At 51.4% G+C, this 19,492-nt stretch overlaps 1 protein-coding gene across 1 annotated transcript in view; it reads right to left on the bottom strand.

The window, feature by feature from the left end:
• Positions 1-8,895: 8,895 nt before the first annotated feature.
• Positions 8,896-19,492, bottom strand: part of Otog (otogelin) — a 71,230-nt gene continuing 60,633 nt past the window's right edge. Inside the window, exons 43-56 of the mRNA XM_075952357.1 lie at positions 19,278-19,472; positions 18,864-19,076; positions 18,288-18,392; positions 18,048-18,155; positions 17,611-17,712; positions 17,327-17,425; positions 16,344-16,384; positions 14,993-15,068; positions 14,700-14,878; positions 14,014-14,118; positions 13,704-13,823; positions 12,817-12,862; positions 10,352-10,431; positions 8,896-9,664 (exon numbers count right to left, since the gene is read on the bottom strand). Of these exons, the coding sequence (XP_075808472.1) occupies positions 9,464-9,664; positions 10,352-10,431; positions 12,817-12,862; positions 13,704-13,823; positions 14,014-14,118; positions 14,700-14,878; positions 14,993-15,068; positions 16,344-16,384; positions 17,327-17,425; positions 17,611-17,712; positions 18,048-18,155; positions 18,288-18,392; positions 18,864-19,076; positions 19,278-19,472 (1,670 nt within the window). The 3' untranslated portion in view covers positions 8,896-9,463. The remainder of the gene's footprint in view (positions 9,665-10,351; positions 10,432-12,816; positions 12,863-13,703; positions 13,824-14,013; positions 14,119-14,699; positions 14,879-14,992; positions 15,069-16,343; positions 16,385-17,326; positions 17,426-17,610; positions 17,713-18,047; positions 18,156-18,287; positions 18,393-18,863; positions 19,077-19,277; positions 19,473-19,492) is intronic.

Raw genomic sequence — 19,492 nt, 5'->3', positions numbered from 1 at the left:
TACTGTAGTCTGTACATGATTATTGTCATGTAGTTGAATATCTAAAATTTTTCCTTGAAAGAATTTTTAGATTCCAGTATGGCTTGTGCTTAAGTTACTTACCTATCAGAAATGAATTTGGGCCTGGTTTCAGTGCTGAATTGGGTTAGTTTAAGCCCTTTACTCTAGGGATAATTTCACTTTACTTTGTGGTCTGCTCCAGATTAGGTGTGAAATCAATCCTCATAGCCCCATGTATGAGGAACTGCTCAGTTCACCACTTAGTGTTGCTTAGCCCAGCTGTGTAGGGCTCTGCGCTACAGGAGTACAAGACATTATTCAGCAATTGCTTTAATCTGTGCAAATTTGGGAACTCTTTCTCTGCCTGGCTCCCTGTCTCTGGTACTCTGCCATACAGGTTCCAGGTACTAAAGTCTGCTTGAACTTGGTCTCATCTCTGCTTGAATGTCCCTTGATGTTCCTCATTCCAGAATGTGGTATGGGAAGAAATTGGAGCTGTCTAGTAAGAATTATTTAATTCGTTTCCCTTCTTTTGGGAGCCCCAGCTTTTCATTGCCTTTTTCCCAAAGTCTGAAAACATATTTCACATATTTTGGCCAATTTTCTCGTCATTTATCAGTTCTGGTACCAGGTGTTCTTTGTGGTGGAAACAGAGATCATAGATGGCTTTAATTTTAAAAGCTTTTGTCTGTATGTTGTTTATATAGTTATATATCAGCTTCCATACATACATCGATATGTACATCGATAACATCTTCATGATCTCAGGAACTGTCAGTTGGGACAGATTCCTATTGACTGATGGGCATCCATCCACCCTTCCCACTCAAAGACACCATTTTAGAGGTGTCTGTATTTTCAAATAAATGATGGCCATATGTCTAACTTCCGGAATTGCTTAATCAGAATCAGTGTGCTAAGAACATTCTTTGCAACAATGTTGGCAGGTGGGAGAGGAGACACAGTATAACAGGTCACTCAGAAGTGACACTGGTTTTCCTGGTCCTGCGCTTATCAGTAGGACCCCAGGGATGCTTGCCACAAATGTTTTCTTCTAATCCCCTTGCCACCCCTGACTATCACAACTATTATTCCAATTTTCCAGTTGAGCCACCTGAAGCTCCGAGTGGGTCAGAAATCAATAACTAGAGTCAGAACTGCCACGCTGCAATACCTCCTGCTTACTTTACCCTGGAATTTTCTGGAAAATTCTAGAACATTTTCATTTCTGGGCTTTAGTGGAATTGTTTCCCATTTTCCAAAACAGGTACAGATATTTTCAAGTTCTATAATTTTTTTGGTCATTTTTTCCTGGCTTTGCATTTTGAAAATATTTTTAACTTTAGGTTTTTAACTTAGTAGTGATAGCCACCTTTCCCATGCTGTATGCTATTTCTTTAAAACAGATTCTTTGATTTAATGTCCTCAGTAGAACTACCGAGACAAAGAGATGCCTATATACTTTGTAAAATAGAATAAAATTCTCATGTAGTTTATCAACAATGCCTCAGAATTCTAGCAACTCTATGGGACATTATTTTTTAGTTGCTATCTTTGGGTGAGGCAAAGTTTCAAGACTAGTGGTGGAATTTGAGGTACAATGACATATGGGCAGAGGAGATATTTTTGGGAGCAATCCCTTTCCTGTACCTCTCAAATCCCTCACAGACCCCCCTCTCTCCTCAGGCCAGCCCCTCCTGCACATGTTGAAGGGGGAATGGGCTTGGGGCACCACTGCCAGGATCCGGCTGATCTATGTTCTTGCCTGACACTCGGCAGCTGTCGTGGAGGCGTGGGCTGCAGGCGCTGTTCCCCATGGGCCGTGTGCAGGCCTCAGGCCGGGGAGCCTTTCCCGCCTAATCCAAGGGGCACTGGCAGCAGGGAGGGAGACAGCTGGGTGTAACTGATCTGCAAAGGGATGGAATGGTGCAGGCCTCCCATTGCTGAGCTGGGCTGTCTGCAGGCTGCCCACCCCAGCCCTGAGCTTTTAACCCTTCCTTCGCTTTCTTTTCTCTCCACTCCATCCTGGGAGTTGATGCCATCTTCTTCAGAAATGTTCTAGGGAGGCCCTCAAGGAGCTGACTTCCATGGCTAGGTCTGCAAAATACTCATCCGGATAGTAATCCATTTACATTTACCTGTGCAGAAAACAGTGGAGCGGGACCTACTGGAGAGCTCGCTGTCTTAGGAAAAAAAAAGGCTCCCGGAAGCCCCATAGCTGACCAGCAATAGAGGCTGTGGCCAGAGCAGAGAGGATGTGCTGGGTGGGTGGAAGACTTCACAGTAGAGGTGTGCTAACACCAGGTCTGGGGGCTCTTTCTCCACTGTGGAGGTGTGCTAACACCAGGGCTGGGGGCTCTTTCTCCACAGTGTAGGCGTGTGCTAACACCAGGTCTGGGGGCTCTTTCTCCACTGTGGAGGTGTGCTAACACCAGGGCTGGGGGCTCTTTCTCCACAGTGTAGGCATGTGCTAACACCAGGGCTGGGGGCTCTTTCTCCACAGTGTAGGCATGTGCTAACACCAGGGCTGGGGGCTCTTTCTCCACAGTGTAGGCGTGTGCTAACACCAGGGCTGGGGGCTCTTTCTCCACAGTGTAGGCGTGTGCTAACACCAGGGCTGGGGGCTCTTTCTCCACAGTGTAGGCGTGTGCTAACACCAGGGCTGGGGGCTCTTTCTCCACTGTGGAGGTGTGCTAACACCAGGGTTGGGGGCTCTTTCTCCACTGTGGAGGTGTGCTAACACCAGGGCTGGGGGCTCTTTCTCCACTGTGGCTCAGTGTAGTGAGACCTTGGGTGTGCCATGCTCTCTCCCAGAGGGTCATTTCTGAAAATGTGGAGCTTAAAGAAGACGATATTCCTGAACACGTGGAGCTTAAAGAAGAAGACAGTCTGGAAGATGACTCAGCAGGTAAAGATGCTGAGGACCTGAGTTCAATGCTTGGAATCTACGTGGTGATAAGAGAGAATAGAGTTCCCAAGGTGTCCACTGACCTCCACATGCACACAGAAACCAGAGACCACACACATATAATATATATACATATATACATTACATATATATAATATATTGTATGATATATATATGTGCATGTGTGTATGAGACAAGCTTTTCACTTCTCACATAGTCATAGCAATTCATTAAACCCATTAAATGTTTTCTACAAGCCAGAAGTATGAGGAAACTAAGTCTTGGTCAGGATAAATCAGACAAACAAAGCCACATTCTGATTCCACAGTCCAGTCTCTTCTAGTGCTTCCTGCTCCCTCGTCATCTCTAACCATCTGTAACCAGTGCCTCTGTCCAGGAGAAACAGAGGCAGGATGACATGGTTGCCTGGGGCACATAGCTAACACTGAGTCCTAAACCTGCAGGATGGGGTGAGTCAGGGCTGGTCAGGTCCTGTGCTCCTGCTTCTCTCTTGTCCTGGACCCAGCTGGGATGGGATCCCTGGCTCCGAAGCCTCTGCAGTTGTCTGGCCTTTTCCCATCCATGATCTCACTTGACCCTCATGCCAACCCGGGATGCAGAACCTGTTGCTCCCCCTCACCATGAAGGATGGTGGCTGTCAGTGTCCTGTAACTTCTAACTGACCAGAGAGGACCCAGAGCTCTCTTTCCACTGCTCCCTCCAGATTCCCAGAGGCAGGGACCTCCAGCACTGCCGTACCCACCAACTACTGGGACCCCAGCATTCCCTTGCTCTTTCCTGAGAAGGAAGGCCTGAAGATGGGGCCTGTTTTAACAAGTGTGGGCTCAGCCCTGGTTCCCCTACTCTCTGGTTGTGTGCACTTCTTACTCTTACATTCCCGTTAGCATGGTGAAGATGTGGGTGGATGAAGGAATGACTGCAGAAGTCAGCCTGCATGCCCCTCTCCTGCACAGCGCATGGAGACAAGCATGCATGAACCCCAAGACAGACAGAATCTAGGCCTGTGTGATGGTAGGTAGGGTGATAGATGCCGAAGGGAGCGAGTCTGTGCACTGGGGCTGTGCAGGGAAAGAAGGAACCAGCCATTCCAGGTGAGACAAGGCACAGAAGCAGGAATAGATACCGTTCAGGAAGGAACAGCGTTAGAACACAGGTTTGGCTGGTTCAGGGTAGCCTCTGGCCAGAGGGGCAAGCAAGTGTGTGTGTGTGTGTGTGTGTGTGTGTGTGTGTGTGTGTGATGACAAATGGGGGATGAGCAGCAAGCCTTGAGGGCTTTAGAAAATGGACTTTCCAAGGGCACTAGAGATGGGCTGGTTCCCCCACCATGCTGACTGTCCAGTGTCGCCCACTTTCACCCAATCCCTTGGCAGCCCAGATCCCTGGGCAAGGGGCCTGGGGCAGCTGGGGGAAGGTGCAGTTCCAGCTTGGAAGAGACAGCTGTGCAGGCCTCCTGCCTGTTGCAGGGGATTTACTGACACAGCCACAGTGTGTTGGGGGGCAGCTGGCTCTCCAGTTCTGCTAACCCCATCCTCTATTAACTCCTTACTGTCCAGACTTTTCGCCATCCAGCTTACCGGCAGACTCATTTCTCTGTGATCTTTGTGTTGGAGACACAAATCAGTAAAGAGCCACGGCCGTGTCTACCCAGCCAGAGGAACTTGGCTCCATCATAATCCCTCCTTGCTCCAGCACATTTCCTCTGGGACTCTGGACTTCTCTCTATCTTAACTTTCATTTCAATCTACTGCTTTCCACGAAGAATAAATCCTTCTATGACCACAAGACCTGTCTTTTCTTTATCCTCAAACTTCTCAGTAGCATCTTCTTCACCGTCTCTGTTTCCTACCAAGACTCCATCCACCACCAGACATGTTTTCTTCTTCCTGGGCACACAGGTGGACTACATTTCCCAGCTTCCCTTGCAGTTAGTTATGACCATAAGCCTTTGTTCAGGACAGTGTAGTGAGAACAGCAGGAAGTAATCCTCTTACCATTTACTGCAGCATCCTCTCACTCCTATGAAGCATGGTCCCTGAGCCCTCAGGCCCAGCTCTGGCAGAAGTGGACAGAGCTACTGTGAGAGAGTTGGCTGGGCCATATGGTTCCGAAAGAGGAACCAGGGTCTCTAGATGATCCCAGACACAAAGTTGTAGCTTTTCAGGCCCACCTATTTTGAAAGGATTTTTGGTTGTTTGTTTGTTTGTGGTTTTTGGTATGTTTTTTTATTTTGTATATAGGAGGGGAAAATAAATTTCCATTATGTTTAAATCAGAGAAAAGACATTGCACACACACACACACACACACACACACACACACACACACACAGAGGAATTTAGTTTCCCATGTCCTCCATCTTTTCCTGTGGACAACCACGGAAAGGCTGGAACTTGGAGCAGAGCATATCACCAGTTGACAAAATGGGCTGATAAAGTTAAACATTTTATTTAAACTTGAAGCCATTCCTGAATTTGTCATCTGTCTTCCACAAATGACCAAAACCTCAAGACCTTGGGGAAATGCAAAAGATGGGCCACATAGGGAGTGCAAAGTCCTTGGGGACCTAGACTTGGAGCTGACAGGAGTGACAGGCGTGGCGAGGAGAGGGTTAAGTAATCTGTGCACGGGATTGGCTCCCCTCCGTGAGGGCACTAAAATCAGCATGTCGCCTCCAATTTGCTGCGGCCTGACCTTGAACGTGAATCATTCCATCACAATGTCCTCATTGATTTCCACAGGAAGAGGATTAAGCCCTGAAAATCAGGGCTGGGAACCTGAGCCTGCACCAAGGAGAATGGGATGGCTCCGCAGCTCAAAGCCCCCTCGCGTTTGAAAAGACGTCATGGGGTTTGCAGGCTGGGCAGCCACCCGGCTTGACCACCAACCCTCTGAGTGAGTGGGTTGGTTGTGGCCTTGTTTCTCCACCAGTGGCACATGTGGCTTCTGGATTTGTCTGGTTTTATGTCCCGTGCTGAGTGAGAAAGAATTGGGGGGGGGGAGGGGGGTGTTGTTGCATATGTCCCTGGAGTCCTGGCTCTAGTCTGATCCATTCATCTTGTGCACAACCATGCCCACTGAAGTCCTGGGAACCAAAGCTGCCATTGAGGTACTTGGCTAGAATAGCCAGGTAGGGTCATTCTCGGCTGTGAAAACCCTTCAAAGGCATGAGACTGTGTGTCCCACATACTGGCAATGAAGGAGGTAGTTTCTGGGGGAACCTACCCATAATTTGCCTTTTTCATGTAACATATGCTGGAAAGCCCCAAATGTCAGTCCATGAGAGTAGTGCACAGCAGTCTCTAGTGTGGCTCTTGTTCCAGCTTATTTCATTGTTCCCCACTGATAGCTCACTGTGACCACATTGTTCAGGACAGTGTGTAAGGAGAACGGCAGGAAGTAGGAACCTACCATTGGTATCTGCTCTCAAACTTGGGACTGTGTTACCGCCTGCACCCTGGCTTGGATTTCTTTGTTGGGTTCCTGTTTTAGATGCTTTTTCCTACTAGAGCTGCTACAGAAAAAAAATAAAATAAAATCACAGGCTTAGGGCCTTGAAGCAATGCAAATATATCCTCTCACAGTTCTGGGGTCCTGGCCTCTTTGCCCTTGGTTTGAGCCTGGTAAGGCCAGAAGGCTTGTGTTCTTCCTGGAGGCTCTAAGGAAAAACCACTTTGTGTGAATGTGTGTGCATGTGTACATGTGTGTATGTGTTTGTGTGTGTGTTTATGTGTACATGTGGGAATGTGCGCATATGTATATGTGTATGTATGTATTGTATATGCATGTGTGTAGTATACATGTGTATATGTGTGTATCTGCGTATGTCTGCACCTATGTGTGTATTGTACGTGTGTATATGTGGAAGTGTATATGTACTTTGTATGTGTGTATATGTGTGCATGTGTGTGGGCACGTGTGTGTATGTACAGATCAGAGTTAAACCTCCAGTGTTGTTCCTCATCAGAACATGGGTCTACACATTTTGAGACAGTGTCTCTTACTGGCCTGGAGCTCACTGACTAGGCTAGGGTGTCTGGCCAGTGAGCTCCAAGGATCTGCCTGTGCCCACCTTCTCAGTGTTGGGACTACAAACATATCCTATCACACCCAATTTTAAAAGAAGTTTTCTTATGAGTGTTCTGCGTGCATGTATGTATTGTGCCACATGCATGAACTGAAGCCAGTCTTTAAGAGCAGCACATGCTCTTAATTGCAGAGCTATCTCTTTAGCCCCCACGCCTGGTTTTCTAAAGTGGGCCAAGGATTGAATGCTGCATGCCTGCATGGCAAGCACTATCTACTGAGCCGTCTCTCCAGCTATGGTGGTTTCAACGAGAATGACCTCTATGGATTCATATGTTTGAATACTTAGTCTCTAGTTGGTGGAACAGTTTGGGAAGGATTGGGAGGTGTGGCCTCATTGGAAAAGCTGTGTCATTATGGGTGGGCTTTGAGATTTCCAGACTTTTACAATCCCCAGTTCTTACTTTCTGTCTTGTGAGTTCCTGGACGTTTTTTGCTCTACAGCCATGGAATCGAACTCTCTGAAACTGTAAGCCAAATGAAGCACTGCCTTTTCTCAGCTGCCTTAGCCATGGTGTTTATCACAGCCATAGAGAAGTAACCAAGAAGCTCAGAAGCCACTTTTGAATTCACTTTCTAGAAGCTGCCTGGGTGGCCCCACCTCCTCCTCCTTTGAAGAAGCTCACTCCATCCTCCATGTCTTAATCTCCTCTCTGACTCTGGCCTTCCTGCCCCCTTTCTAAGGACCCATTTGAGTAATCCATACTAATGGCCTCATCTCAGCCACACCTGGAAAGACTCTTTGTCATGTAAGATGGCGACCTCGTCACAGGTCCCAGGGACATGCCGTATCTCTTTGGAGGGCCACAACCAAGCTACACTAGTTGCTTAAAAGCATTGCGACATCTCAAAAGATTTGCTTCTCAACCAGCTTTCTGAATTCTGTGCACGCTCAAGTCTGTGCTGTGGTCTTGTTTCTTGGCGCTGACTGGACACCACTACCTGTGGTCCTCTGTCCTCATTCCTTGCTGTCTACTCCACAGTGTGGGGCACAGTTATGAAGTCCTCACCCTCATGCCCCACAGTACAGATCAGGATTCGTGATCTGTTTGTCCCTTTCTGACATGTTTCAGCTTGAAGTAGTTGGTCTTCCCATAAGTCACCCGACAGTGGCGCTGGGAGTGTGAGCCAGAAGGCTGGGGACAAGGGCAGGCAGTAGTGGGTGCCTGGGTGGGAGCTGGGGTACAGTCAGGCAAGCTGTAGAAGTCCACCCGACCCCTGGGGCCCTCAGAGATGGTCTTCTTCATAGCTGATGCTCTTCTGTATCCGAGGCAGGCCTGGCATCCCCAGAGATGCTTGCAAGACTTCTCAGAGTTTATTGATACATGAACAAAATACAGAAGCGTTACAGAGGCAAAGCAGATGTAGGGACCATCCTGACACAGCGTCTTTACCCCATAGGGGCATCAGGGCAATACTGGGACCGGAACAGCATCAGGTCATGACCTTTGAGACCCCAGTAGCACAAAGCAGTGCAAAAAGGAGGGGATCTTCAGAGTGGCATGTGGACAGGAGCTCTGGCCCTGGCTTTGGGGGGAGCACTTTGGTTTGGAGACAAGGCTCTGACAGACACTCAGGGCTGCACACTCATAGGCCGCATTTTCACAGGCGGACACTCTGCATCAAAGTGCCAGACAGCACTGAGACCGGAATTGGCTGAGCCGCAAACACATATGTAGGCCCTAGCACAGACACACTTGACATGCCCTTGGAGAAAAGGCACAGAACTTCAGGCTGGAAGCCACCTACAACCTAGAGCTACTTAGAAGGGTGTCATGGATACCTGGGCCCTGTTGAGGAGACAATCTATCATACATCTACAAAGCTGGCTTGAGGGTGAGCACGTGACACACAGAGGCACAGGCCTGGACCTGTTCCTCTAAATTCCAGAACATCAGGGAACCCTCTGAGGCTACAGAAGTCTAGACTATTCCACAGCCTCTGAGCAAACCCTCATAGCTCTCTAAGGCTCATCCTCTTTGCTTTGGGAAGCCTGAATGTTACCTGAATCCCTTTTCCTTCTACTGTGCTCCTCCCATTGTTAGGACAGCCAGGAAAAAAAAAAGTGAAGCCACCAAATCTGAGTCGTAAGACTCAGATTCCATTTTGATTTCAGTGTGTCAGGAAAGTCTCAGTCCCTCCACCAAAACCCAGGCCAGAGTCACAGATACACTAGGCCTTCAACTACTGGGTGTGCAGCTCCATCCTGACCTCAAGCCATGTAGGCTTGGGTTCTAGAAGCCCTGAGAAATGGCAGTTTCCCACAAGCAGGTCTCCTCCCAAAGAGGGAGCCAGGATTGCCAAGTGGGGCCTCCTCTGGTCCCTTGTGGATGCTGTTCCCCATCCCACATCCAGAGCACAGACAAGCTCTCTCCCCGTAGTCACCTAGGCCAGCAGGAAGGAGAACATGAGAGTGGGTAGGGGTGGCCCAGACAGCCCTGACACCCAGGCCTCAGGACCACTGGCAGGCACAGTCCGTAGGCTCCTGTACTGTGTAGGGCACCCAGGTGGCATTGGTGGCACAGAAGAGCTGCACAGAGCGACGCTGCAGTCCCACCTCACGGCAGCACTTGCAGAAGCGGGCATAAGTGTTGATGTTGTGGTTGTAAATGCTGGCAGAAGGGCACCTCCCATCACAAGACACCAGGTTCACCTGGAAAATAAGCATGGCAGCAAGGCAGTCTGGGAAAGATCTGCCTCCCCATTCCTGCCACCTCCCCCAAGATACCTGTCCCCCATTCCCTCCACCCCCGACATACCCATCATCCCCCATTCCCTCAGCCCCGAGATGCCCATCCCCCATTCCTTCCACCCCCTGAGATACCCATCTCCCACTCCCTCCACCCCCGAGATACCCATCCCCCACTCCCTCCACCCCCGAGATACCCATCCCCCATTCCCTCGGCCCCCGAGATACCCATCCCCCATTCCCTCCGCCCCCGAGATACCCATCTCCCACTCCCTCCACCCCCGAGATACCCATCCCCCATTCCCTCCACCCCCGAGATACCCATCCCCCATTCCCTTCAGCCCCGAGATACCCATCTCCCACTCCCTCCACCCCCGAGATACCCATCCCCCATTCCCTCCACCCCCGAGATACCCATCCCCCATTCCCTCCACCCCCGAGATACCCATCTCCCACTCCCTCCACCCCCGAGATACCCATCCCCCATTCCCTCCACCCCCGAGATACCCATCTCCCACTCCCTCCACCCCCGAGATACCCATCCCCCATTCCCTCCACCCCCGAGATACCCATCCCCCATTCCCTCCACACACCCCCGAAATACCCATCCTCCATTCCCTCCACCCCCGAGATACCCATCCCCTCACGCACAGGGGTGTTACTCCTGCAATCGTTCTTGCGGATGGTCATACGGATGGTCACCTTTTTGCAGGAGCGCCCATCTTCCTTACCTGGTAAGGGCAGGGTAGGTACAACAGTTATGCCCCAGACTGGCATCAGGATGGGACAGCCTGGTACCCACACATTAATGTCCCTTTCCATCGAGGGGAAACTCTTTGAACCCAATGCCCTAGAAAAAAGGAGGCACCAAGAAGGGCCGCGGCATGAGCAAGTGAGACAGAGGAAGACGCGTGAATGGCCAGACAGAGCCTCGGGGCTCTGCACCGTAAGATCCGAGATGAGGGCAGCTATCTTCATGCCCAGGCCCCAACACTTATTTGTCACCCTGCTGGAGCCCCTAGATACAGTGCCACACTCTGCCTGAGTTCCAGTGTTTCTGCTCTGAGAGGGCATCTCACAGTAAGATTCTGTCGTGAGTAGAAACCTCAGGTTCAACTAGGATGCTCCACACAGCAAGACCCATGGGGGTTCCACAGCTCTCAAGTGGGGGTCAGGGGTGGAAACTAGCAGTATAGAGTTTCTCCTGTCTGGATCACAGCTCTCCCAGACGGCCACTCAGGAGACCTTATCTCACCTCACCTCCGTGAGCAGTTTTCTCCAATACCCCCTACACAAACCCCAGTGAGACCCCTCCTAGATCTTCTCTTCTGGAAACTGCATTGTTGGGGGAGGCTGCTCATTCATTTCAAGAAGAAGCCATGTATCCTCCACCAGAGACAGACGTGCCAGAACCTTGCTGGTAAGCCACAGCTACATGGCGATACATAGATGAATAGAAATGGGTTAATTTAAGATATAAGAGCTAGCCAGAAATATGCTTAAGCCATTGGCTGCCAAGCAGCTTCTTTATTAACCAATAAAAGCAGCATACATACAGAAGGACCTCCCACACCATTGCACTTCCCTTCCTCAGCTCTCTCTGGTGCCTCCTTGGCCTATTCTGTCTCAGGCACAATCTGTTTGTTTACAGAGGCACATCTTTAATTGTACTATGGAAGCCTAAACTTGTAAGCTTTGGAGCCCACATCTCCAGGGCCTCCTTCACTGCAGGGGAGTTCTGTTCTCAATGCCAATATTCTCTTTCAGGCCTCAATACAGATGGGCAGTTGTGGATTCTGGTTTGATGACCCCCTCCAGATTCTTTATGACTCGGACCCTACAGAACTCAAAGCTGCCACCCTGTAATCTACTTTACCCATTCTTCCACCACCCTCGAAAGTGGCATCCATAAAGGTCTTTACACTATGGCCACAGCTCCGGAGTCAGTGGCTGGCACACAGTAGCACTCACTAGATACCTGCTAGAGGCAGATGGACTTGCCTTTAAGCCCACTGAGTCTACAAGAAATCAACTGAATAGAATCCCTTCTCTTAACTTCTGAGACTCAGCAGAGAAGCAGGAGAATTGAGGGTTACCCTAGCCATGGCCCTGTGGGTACTGGAGTGAGCAAGGCTGAGTGTCCAGTAGGAGAAAGCAATGGTGGCCTTAGACATGGATGAATATCAGATGAGCTGTGGAAACTCAGGAAATATGGCTCAGTGCCCAGCAAGCATGTGGGCTAACTGGCCTTCACCAGATGCAGGGAATCTCCCCTTTCATTACCCCCAGAGCTTAGAGCCACCTAGAAGGGACACTTGAAGATAAGCCATGTGTCTACCTGCCTCCCATCCTATGTGCTTCTGAGACAAGTAACTGAGTAGCAGTGGACACTAACCCATGGAAGAGGAGTAGGTTTAATAGGGATCATGGGAAAATAAGCTGAGGAAGCTGAGCAGAGGGGTGTAGGCCTCAGGCTACATGGGGGAACACAGAACATTCAGGAAGCATGAAGGTATGGGTCGTAGATCAGCCAGTTGAGGTCTGGAGTAGATCTTCCCTGTAGTAAGTGATGTGTACATAAAGGGGCTGAAAGTCTATGGTCCTTGGGACACAGGGTCTGAGCATCCTAGAAAGTCAAGTATGTAAGCAAAGATCACAAGACTGGTTGGTCCTTTCAAGTGTATGTGGTTAAGACGCTGGTTCCAAGCATCCAGGGTTCCAGAATCAAAGTGTGAGACAGAGGTTTCCCTCTGCCAGTCAGGGGTCTGGAAGCCTAAGCCTCCACAAGGAGGCACCTTCAAGACTAGGGTTCATGGCGACATAAGAGAACCATGAGGGGGACAGAGTCTTCATTAGGGACAGAAGGAAGCAGATTGGACTGGACTAGCTATTGTCTTTTATCTCCAGCAAGAAGCAGAGGCCTGGTATTGGAACAAATCTCATGAGCATGTGACTTCTGGCCACCTAATTGTTTGTGTCAGTGCCATGACCTTCAACTGGTGGGTCATTCCTTCATCTACTCACCCTGAGAGCTACCATAGATACCAGGTTGGTAACACCTATGTGCCCCCCACCCTCACACACTGCACCCCAGTCTCCACCCCATGCTCACTTACATGTCCTACAGCATCCTTCCAAAGATGGTACCACAGAGCCGCCAACCTAGAGGAAGAAGAGGAGGAGGAGGTGGGAAATTCATGTTCCAGGCCAGGAGCCAAGATTCCAGTGAGAGGCAAAACCAGTCTTAGAGAGCTGGTCTATAATCCCAGGAGGAGATCTACAACTTCTAGGCCAGCCTGGACTATATAGTGAGTTCCAGGCTAGCAGGAATACGAAATGAAATCTTGTCTCAAAACCCAGCTAAATAAATACTATATAAAGAGTCTAAGTTAGTCTTCCTCCCGCGGCACCCCATGGCTCTGTAGGAAAGACTGAGCCAGAGATTCTGACTTGTTAAGCAAGCACTGTACCTACTGACCCACAGTCCTATGTGTCTGTGACCTAAAGAGTCAACAATCTTCAAATGTCTATTGTCAATCTTCGGAAGCTTATTAGTTCAACTGCAACCCCCAATCCTCCAGGGACCCTCTTCTTTGAGGTGTGTCTACACCGATAGCCCTCCACAGCAGGCTGGAAACATGTTGTCCTACCACAGGACTAAACTTCACATGCAGGTATAAGCTTGGTACACGTAAGAGTGTGCCTATCTGCAGGCGTGTCAGTGTGTGGTGTGGGCACTGGCATGCTCAGTGCACTGATGTCCCTATGGAGTATGGCTGATAACAGCCTGGGGTGAGTCCTGGAACACTTGATCATGTGATTGCATGCCTTGGTGTGTGGTCACATGATGTTTGTAGATAGGGGGTGTGATTGAAAAAGATGAACATGGAGAGATGTAGGTTTGGCATGTAGTGCTGACGCAGGCTCCAGAACACAGGATTCTGACCCAGGCTCCAGCCCCCAGTAAAACATGGTGCCTTGGCGTGAAGGGGAAGACACTGACCTTGGCACACTCAGTTTCATTGAGTGGGGGGCAGCTGATGGGCGAGCGGACAAGTACGGCACCCAGGGGCGTGCTGCCACAGTGATGGCGGGCGCAGTCTGCAATCCAGGAGGCACCAGGCTAGAAAGCACATGGATGGGCACTGAGAACTTCTGGCCAATGGACAGCCCAGCCTGAGGACATGCCCAGCTCAGGGCCCGGCTCTGCTGTTCCTCGTGAGTACCAAGCTCCAGGGTGGGGCCCAGAGAGGACCCTGCTCTTAGTGTCACTTTCCAGGACTCATTCCCAGGTGGGCTTAGGGGCTGTTTACCAAGAAGAGGGAAGTGGTGCCATTGGGGAAGGTGAAGAGGCAGGACACATTCCTGCAGGAGCCACAGCAGGCTGCCAGGTCCCGTGGGTGGTCATACTCCTGGTTCTGAAGGCCAGGGCAGAGAAAACAATTTCAGCCTCATGCCCACATCCGTCCTCCTGGTGTCTGATATCTTCTTGTCTCTGACAGAGTCCAGGGCTCGAGCTCAAAAAGAAGACCCACGGCCTCCCTCCCCTGTGATCAGGCAGGCAGGTCTTCCATGTTTACCCAAAACCCCATTCCCACCAGCCCCAGGGAACAAGGAGGTGCCCTGCAGAGGCAACACTGTAGTCACCAATGGTGGCAGCTTGGTTCCAGACAGACCTCAGTTTGAATCTCAGTCCCTGCTGTGCTTTGGATTAAGAACTCAACCTCCCTAGGGCTCACTTTTCCCAGCTGAAAGGCGGGAATAATTCTAATCCCTTTCATTCAGTCAGTATTTATTTAGGCTTTGGTAGAAGCCAGGCTTTAACTTAGTCCCTTTGCTGTTGTTGCTACCCCACCCCAAGTTGGGCTCCTCTCCATCGGGGTCTCTTGGGGCTACTCTGATGCCTACTCTCTAGACTCCATTTTTGGAGCTGATGAGGACCCGCCAGCCCAGCCCTTCTGACTACGCGTACCCCACGTGCACCCCACATTTTCCCTACCGCCTCGCAGTGCATGTCACAAAGGACAGAGGTGATGTTGATCTGGTAGAAGCTGGTGAGGGGGTCCAGCACATCTGTGCATCTGGACGTATGGCACACACCATCTGCTGAGAGCTCTACCACCGTCTGGCCTGGCTGCATCACCCCCAACTCACGGCTCAGACACACGGGGGCTTTCACTGGTCAAGAGAGAGGAACTGTCCTGAAGAGCCCAGTCACCCACTTGGCCCTCCCAGCTGACCCACCCGAGGTTCACCACCCTAGCCCTCCCGTATCTACCCATCCCCACTCACCACACTCATACTTGGCACAGCCACACACGTTCTCCTCACTGTGCATGAACCCCTCATCCAGCTGGGACTTTTCCCACTGTGGGTGACAGAGGAAGTCAGCATTCAGAGTGGGCAGCTCAACCCCACCCTCGGGAATGGCCTGCCACTGGGCCTGCACTGGGCAGATGAAGATGGCACCCAGAAGCTCAGTCACTCTCCCCACGGTCCAGCTTCCCATCCTCAGAGTCCCACTTGGCTTACACCTTACCCATGCCCTAGTTTCTTTATCAGTTTCAGGGAAGAAGAATGGATGGGGAGGGGAACACAAGAAAAAAAATATGTCCTGGGACAACACACTCATAATCCAGAAGCCGCTTGCCATCACTTTACACACACACTGTGACGGCCATGCAGCCTAAAGGCTAAAGGGCCACATGATTCTAGTCCTGGCTGTGATTTGCCAATGTCATGACCTTAATTTCAGCTTCCTTGTTCATATAACTGAGATCATCGCAGGCTCAGTCTCCTGAACTTGTCATAACAATAAGATAATTCATTTTAAAGACCTGGGAAGGTTTAGGCCTACAGTAAGGCCTCAGCAGCTGGCACTGTGATTATCACTAGAACCACCATCATTACCACTATAACCATCTATCTGCATTAGCATCATCACCACCTCCATCATCTTCACCAACTCCACATCATCACCACCTCCACATCATCACCACCTCCACATCATCACCACCTCCACATCATCACCACCTCCACATCATCACCACCTCCATCATCTTCACCATCCCGACCGTCCTCCACCACCTCCACATCATCACCACCTCCATCATCTTCACCACCTCCACATCATCACCACCTCCACATCATCACCACCTCCACATCATCACCACCTCCACATCATCACCACCTCCACATCATCACCACCTCCATCATCTTCACCATCCCGACCGTCCTCCACCACCTCCACATCATCACCACCTCCATCATCTTCACCATCCCGACCGTCCTCCACCACCTCCACATCATCACCGCCTCCATCATCTTCACCACCTCCACATCATCACCACCTCCACATCATCACCACCTCCACATCATCACCACCTCCACATCATCACCAACTCCACATCATCACCACCTCCACATCATCACCACCTCCACATCATCACCACCTCCATCATCTTCACCATCCCGACCGTCCTCCACCAACTCCACATCATCACCGCCTCCATCATCTTCACCATCCCCACCATCCTCCCACCAACTCTGTATTAGGTTTGGTAGAGTCTCCAGGAGAAGGGAAAGAGAAGAGAGGAAAAGAGAAGCCGACCAATAAGGGTGGGGAGAGACAGGGTCTCCATACCAGATGGCATCTGGGCACAGGGATTGTATCACAGTCACACTCTGAAAAACACAAGAGGCCATAACCTACCTCACCAGGGACGTTCAGACACTGCACTGCAGACCCGTCCCTCCTGAGGCACAACTCTAAGCCTGGTCCACCCAGGGAGGTGGGCAGAGAAATACCAGCCACTTCTTCTCACCCCCACATGCAGGGGACAGAGCACTCCTGCTTAGGTGGGCAGGAAGTCCTGACTGTCCCACTCCTGACTGGGTGTGGAGGGAAGTGAAGCTGGCAGACAGAACACGTGTACATTTTCCTTTCTCTCCCCTACGTGTGGGACCTCTCCAGGTGCAAACACCACAAGATGCAACTTCCTTGCACTTGTGTTTCCCACAAGTGAGTTCCAGCAGCTGAGTCCTGTCAGCACAGCCTTGGCCGGGTCGCTCTCCCTGTGCACAGTGGCCGGGGGCACCTGGAACTACCGGAAGGGGCACACCAGCTTTAGATTTGAGGAGCAAGGGTCGCAGGCCAGAGCAGCTGGGAAAGTCCTTTCTGGGTCTCTAGCTCACACAACAAGGGGATTCCCTAGACGGCTGGCTTGCTCCGTGCCCTGAAGGCATGAGGAATAAAGCTGAGTATGATCCCGCCCTCACGAAGCACATATTCTCATGAGGTCAGAAAGCCAGCAGCAGAACGCTCTCCCGGTTTGCTAACGTACCTTTCAAGCATTGTGTAAAGTTCACCACTGTTCACTACTAATCACTGATGATGTTCCTATTGTTCTTCCGAGCAGACCCGAGTCTCTACGGACTATCGGGCAATGCAAGGATGACACTCTGAATGAGAAACCATTTGTGATCCCGGGGAAGAAACTATCGGGTTCTGCATGCTCAGAGTGGGGCAGGAGGGGAGGAGCCCTGCTCACAGCTTGGGGAGGCTGATCTCAGCAAAGCTGATGGTGGTGGGGGCTCTTTCCCCACCCATATCTGACTGAAACTTACCACAGGACTTGTAGGGGCAGCAGCGGTCCGGGCTCCAGACCTCCACCAGGGAAGTGCCCATGCCACACTGCACCTGTGGGCAGCGGAAGCTCTCACACACTGGGGAGCATGCAGCAGGAGTGGGAGAGACAGGTGACAGATTAGTCTCAGACACCTCAGACTTGATGACCGCTCAGGATGCAGTGCTGGTCAGATGGGGTACCTCCCAGCCCCTGTTTGTACCCACACCCCCACAGGGCAGGCATCTCTCACAGGCCCACCGTCTCTCCACACGTGGGACTCACCACACTGGTACAGAGGGCAGCAGAGCTCCGTGGTGTTCCTGTGTACAGTGAGCGCCTCTCCTTCCTGACACTCGGGGATGGGATCTGGACACTCACCACAGCCTGTGGAGACGGAAAGACCACCGCTGTCATAGAAGTTCCTCTTACAGTGAGGGAGCAGGGCATCTAGCCAGCCAAAAGCAGCATTTGGGGGTCTCAGGTATCCTGGCATCAAAACATAGGTGTTCTTCTATGTCAACCCAAAGTCCATCCCTGAAAACACACTGATTTCTCATGCTCGGTGACCTACCCATTTTTCTCTTTGTCCTGCATGGCTTACTGGGTAGTGGCTTCATCCTTCTCCCTCCACCCCCTCATATAAATGCCCCAGCTTTTCCTCTCGGTGACCACAGAAGTAGGAATGAGGAAGAGCTGATGTGGGGCCCACAGCCACTCACTGCAGAAGTAGGAGGTACAGCAGGAGTCCCCTAGGCGGCCCGCGATCAAGATCTGGTCCTCGCGACAGGCAGGGACCTGCTCAGCCTCGCACAGACCAGGGTCACATTCTGAGGAGAGAAGAGCATGTGAGCTCCGAAAGCAGCCCTGCCTAGCCCTCTGTCATCTCCATCATGGACTCAGAACTCAGAGCACAGCCCAGGCTCCTCAGGTCCACCCACTCTTCTGTCCCCACCACTTACCACAGCTGTAGCTGGGACAGCAGGAGTCCTCCTGGAAGTGGGTGATGAGTCTGTGGCCTGGGCGGCAAGTGGGAGCGAGGCCCTCGCATAGAGTCTGGTTACACACTAGGCAGCAGGACACAGAACCTGTTACCTAGAGGCCAGTGTCCTCACTGCTCACCAGGGCCGCTGGGTGCCTGCACACATGGATTCCTTACAGCCCCTCCCCACCCCCACTCTCAAACGGCTGCAGAGACTGAAGAGCAATACACATTCATCTAGGTGCTCTGTGTGCCAGTGTTAGGACCTGGCATGCCAAGGTGGGTGCCAAGAGCAGCCGAGACCGTGATTACGGAGTTAGTCTACAGGGGGATGCTAAATAGGATGCTGATCCCAGACCTCTGCCCATTACACACCAAGCCAAGTGTCTGCCCCGCCCAGCCTGGTTCTTACTTCCCCCATCAACACCCCAAAAGATGCTTTCATTTTCCAGCCTGCCCTGACAGTTTTCCAGTTGTCACGGTAATACAGCAGGCACAACTAGAACCTGTTGCTAGCTTAAAGCTGACAGCCAGGGAAGTCGAGAGCCAGGCTCACCGCACACACTCCCCAAGCAGCAGGGGTCCTCTGTGGGCTGTAACAGGATCACTTCTCCAAAGCGCGGACAGCTCTCGGGTCGGGGACCAGGGCAGTCCACGTCCATGGCTATGATGGTGTCTGGGGCCTGGCACTGCTGCTGGCAGCAGCCACTCAGGGAACTGTTCCAGGTTTCCCCCAAGGCTCGTGGCACCCCTGTGCTGTCAGTGCAGGCTGCAGTGGGAGCATGTCAGGGCACAGGGGACTAAGGACCAGACTGTTTCAGGCTAGGATCCCTCTCATCCAAACATGAACCACCCCAAAGCAGACCTGGAAGGATGCTAAGTGTTTTTTTACCATGGTCTTCAGGAAGCAAAGGAGGCCCTAGTGTTAAGACTGGGCTGGAGGGGACATCTGGGGAGGGCAGGGACCTACCACACTTGTCCTCGGGGATGCAGAGTGCAGAATGTCGCCGGTGCAGAATGGTACCCTCCAGGCACACGCAGCCCTCACCCAGAACTTGGCACTGCTCTGGGTCCAGTGGGCCTAGTATCCCATCCTGGCATGTTTCGGGGGGTTCACACGCTGCTACGCATGCCTGGTAGGTAGAGTCACTGGAGCACAGGAAGGCTGTAGGGGTAACATGGGCA

This window comes from Microtus pennsylvanicus, chromosome 18 (assembly GCF_037038515.1).
Source record: "Microtus pennsylvanicus isolate mMicPen1 chromosome 18, mMicPen1.hap1, whole genome shotgun sequence".
NCBI lineage: Eukaryota > Metazoa > Chordata > Mammalia > Rodentia > Cricetidae > Microtus > Microtus pennsylvanicus.
Note: the sequence above shows the minus strand (reverse complement) of the source record. Positions and strands in the feature narration are given on the sequence as shown.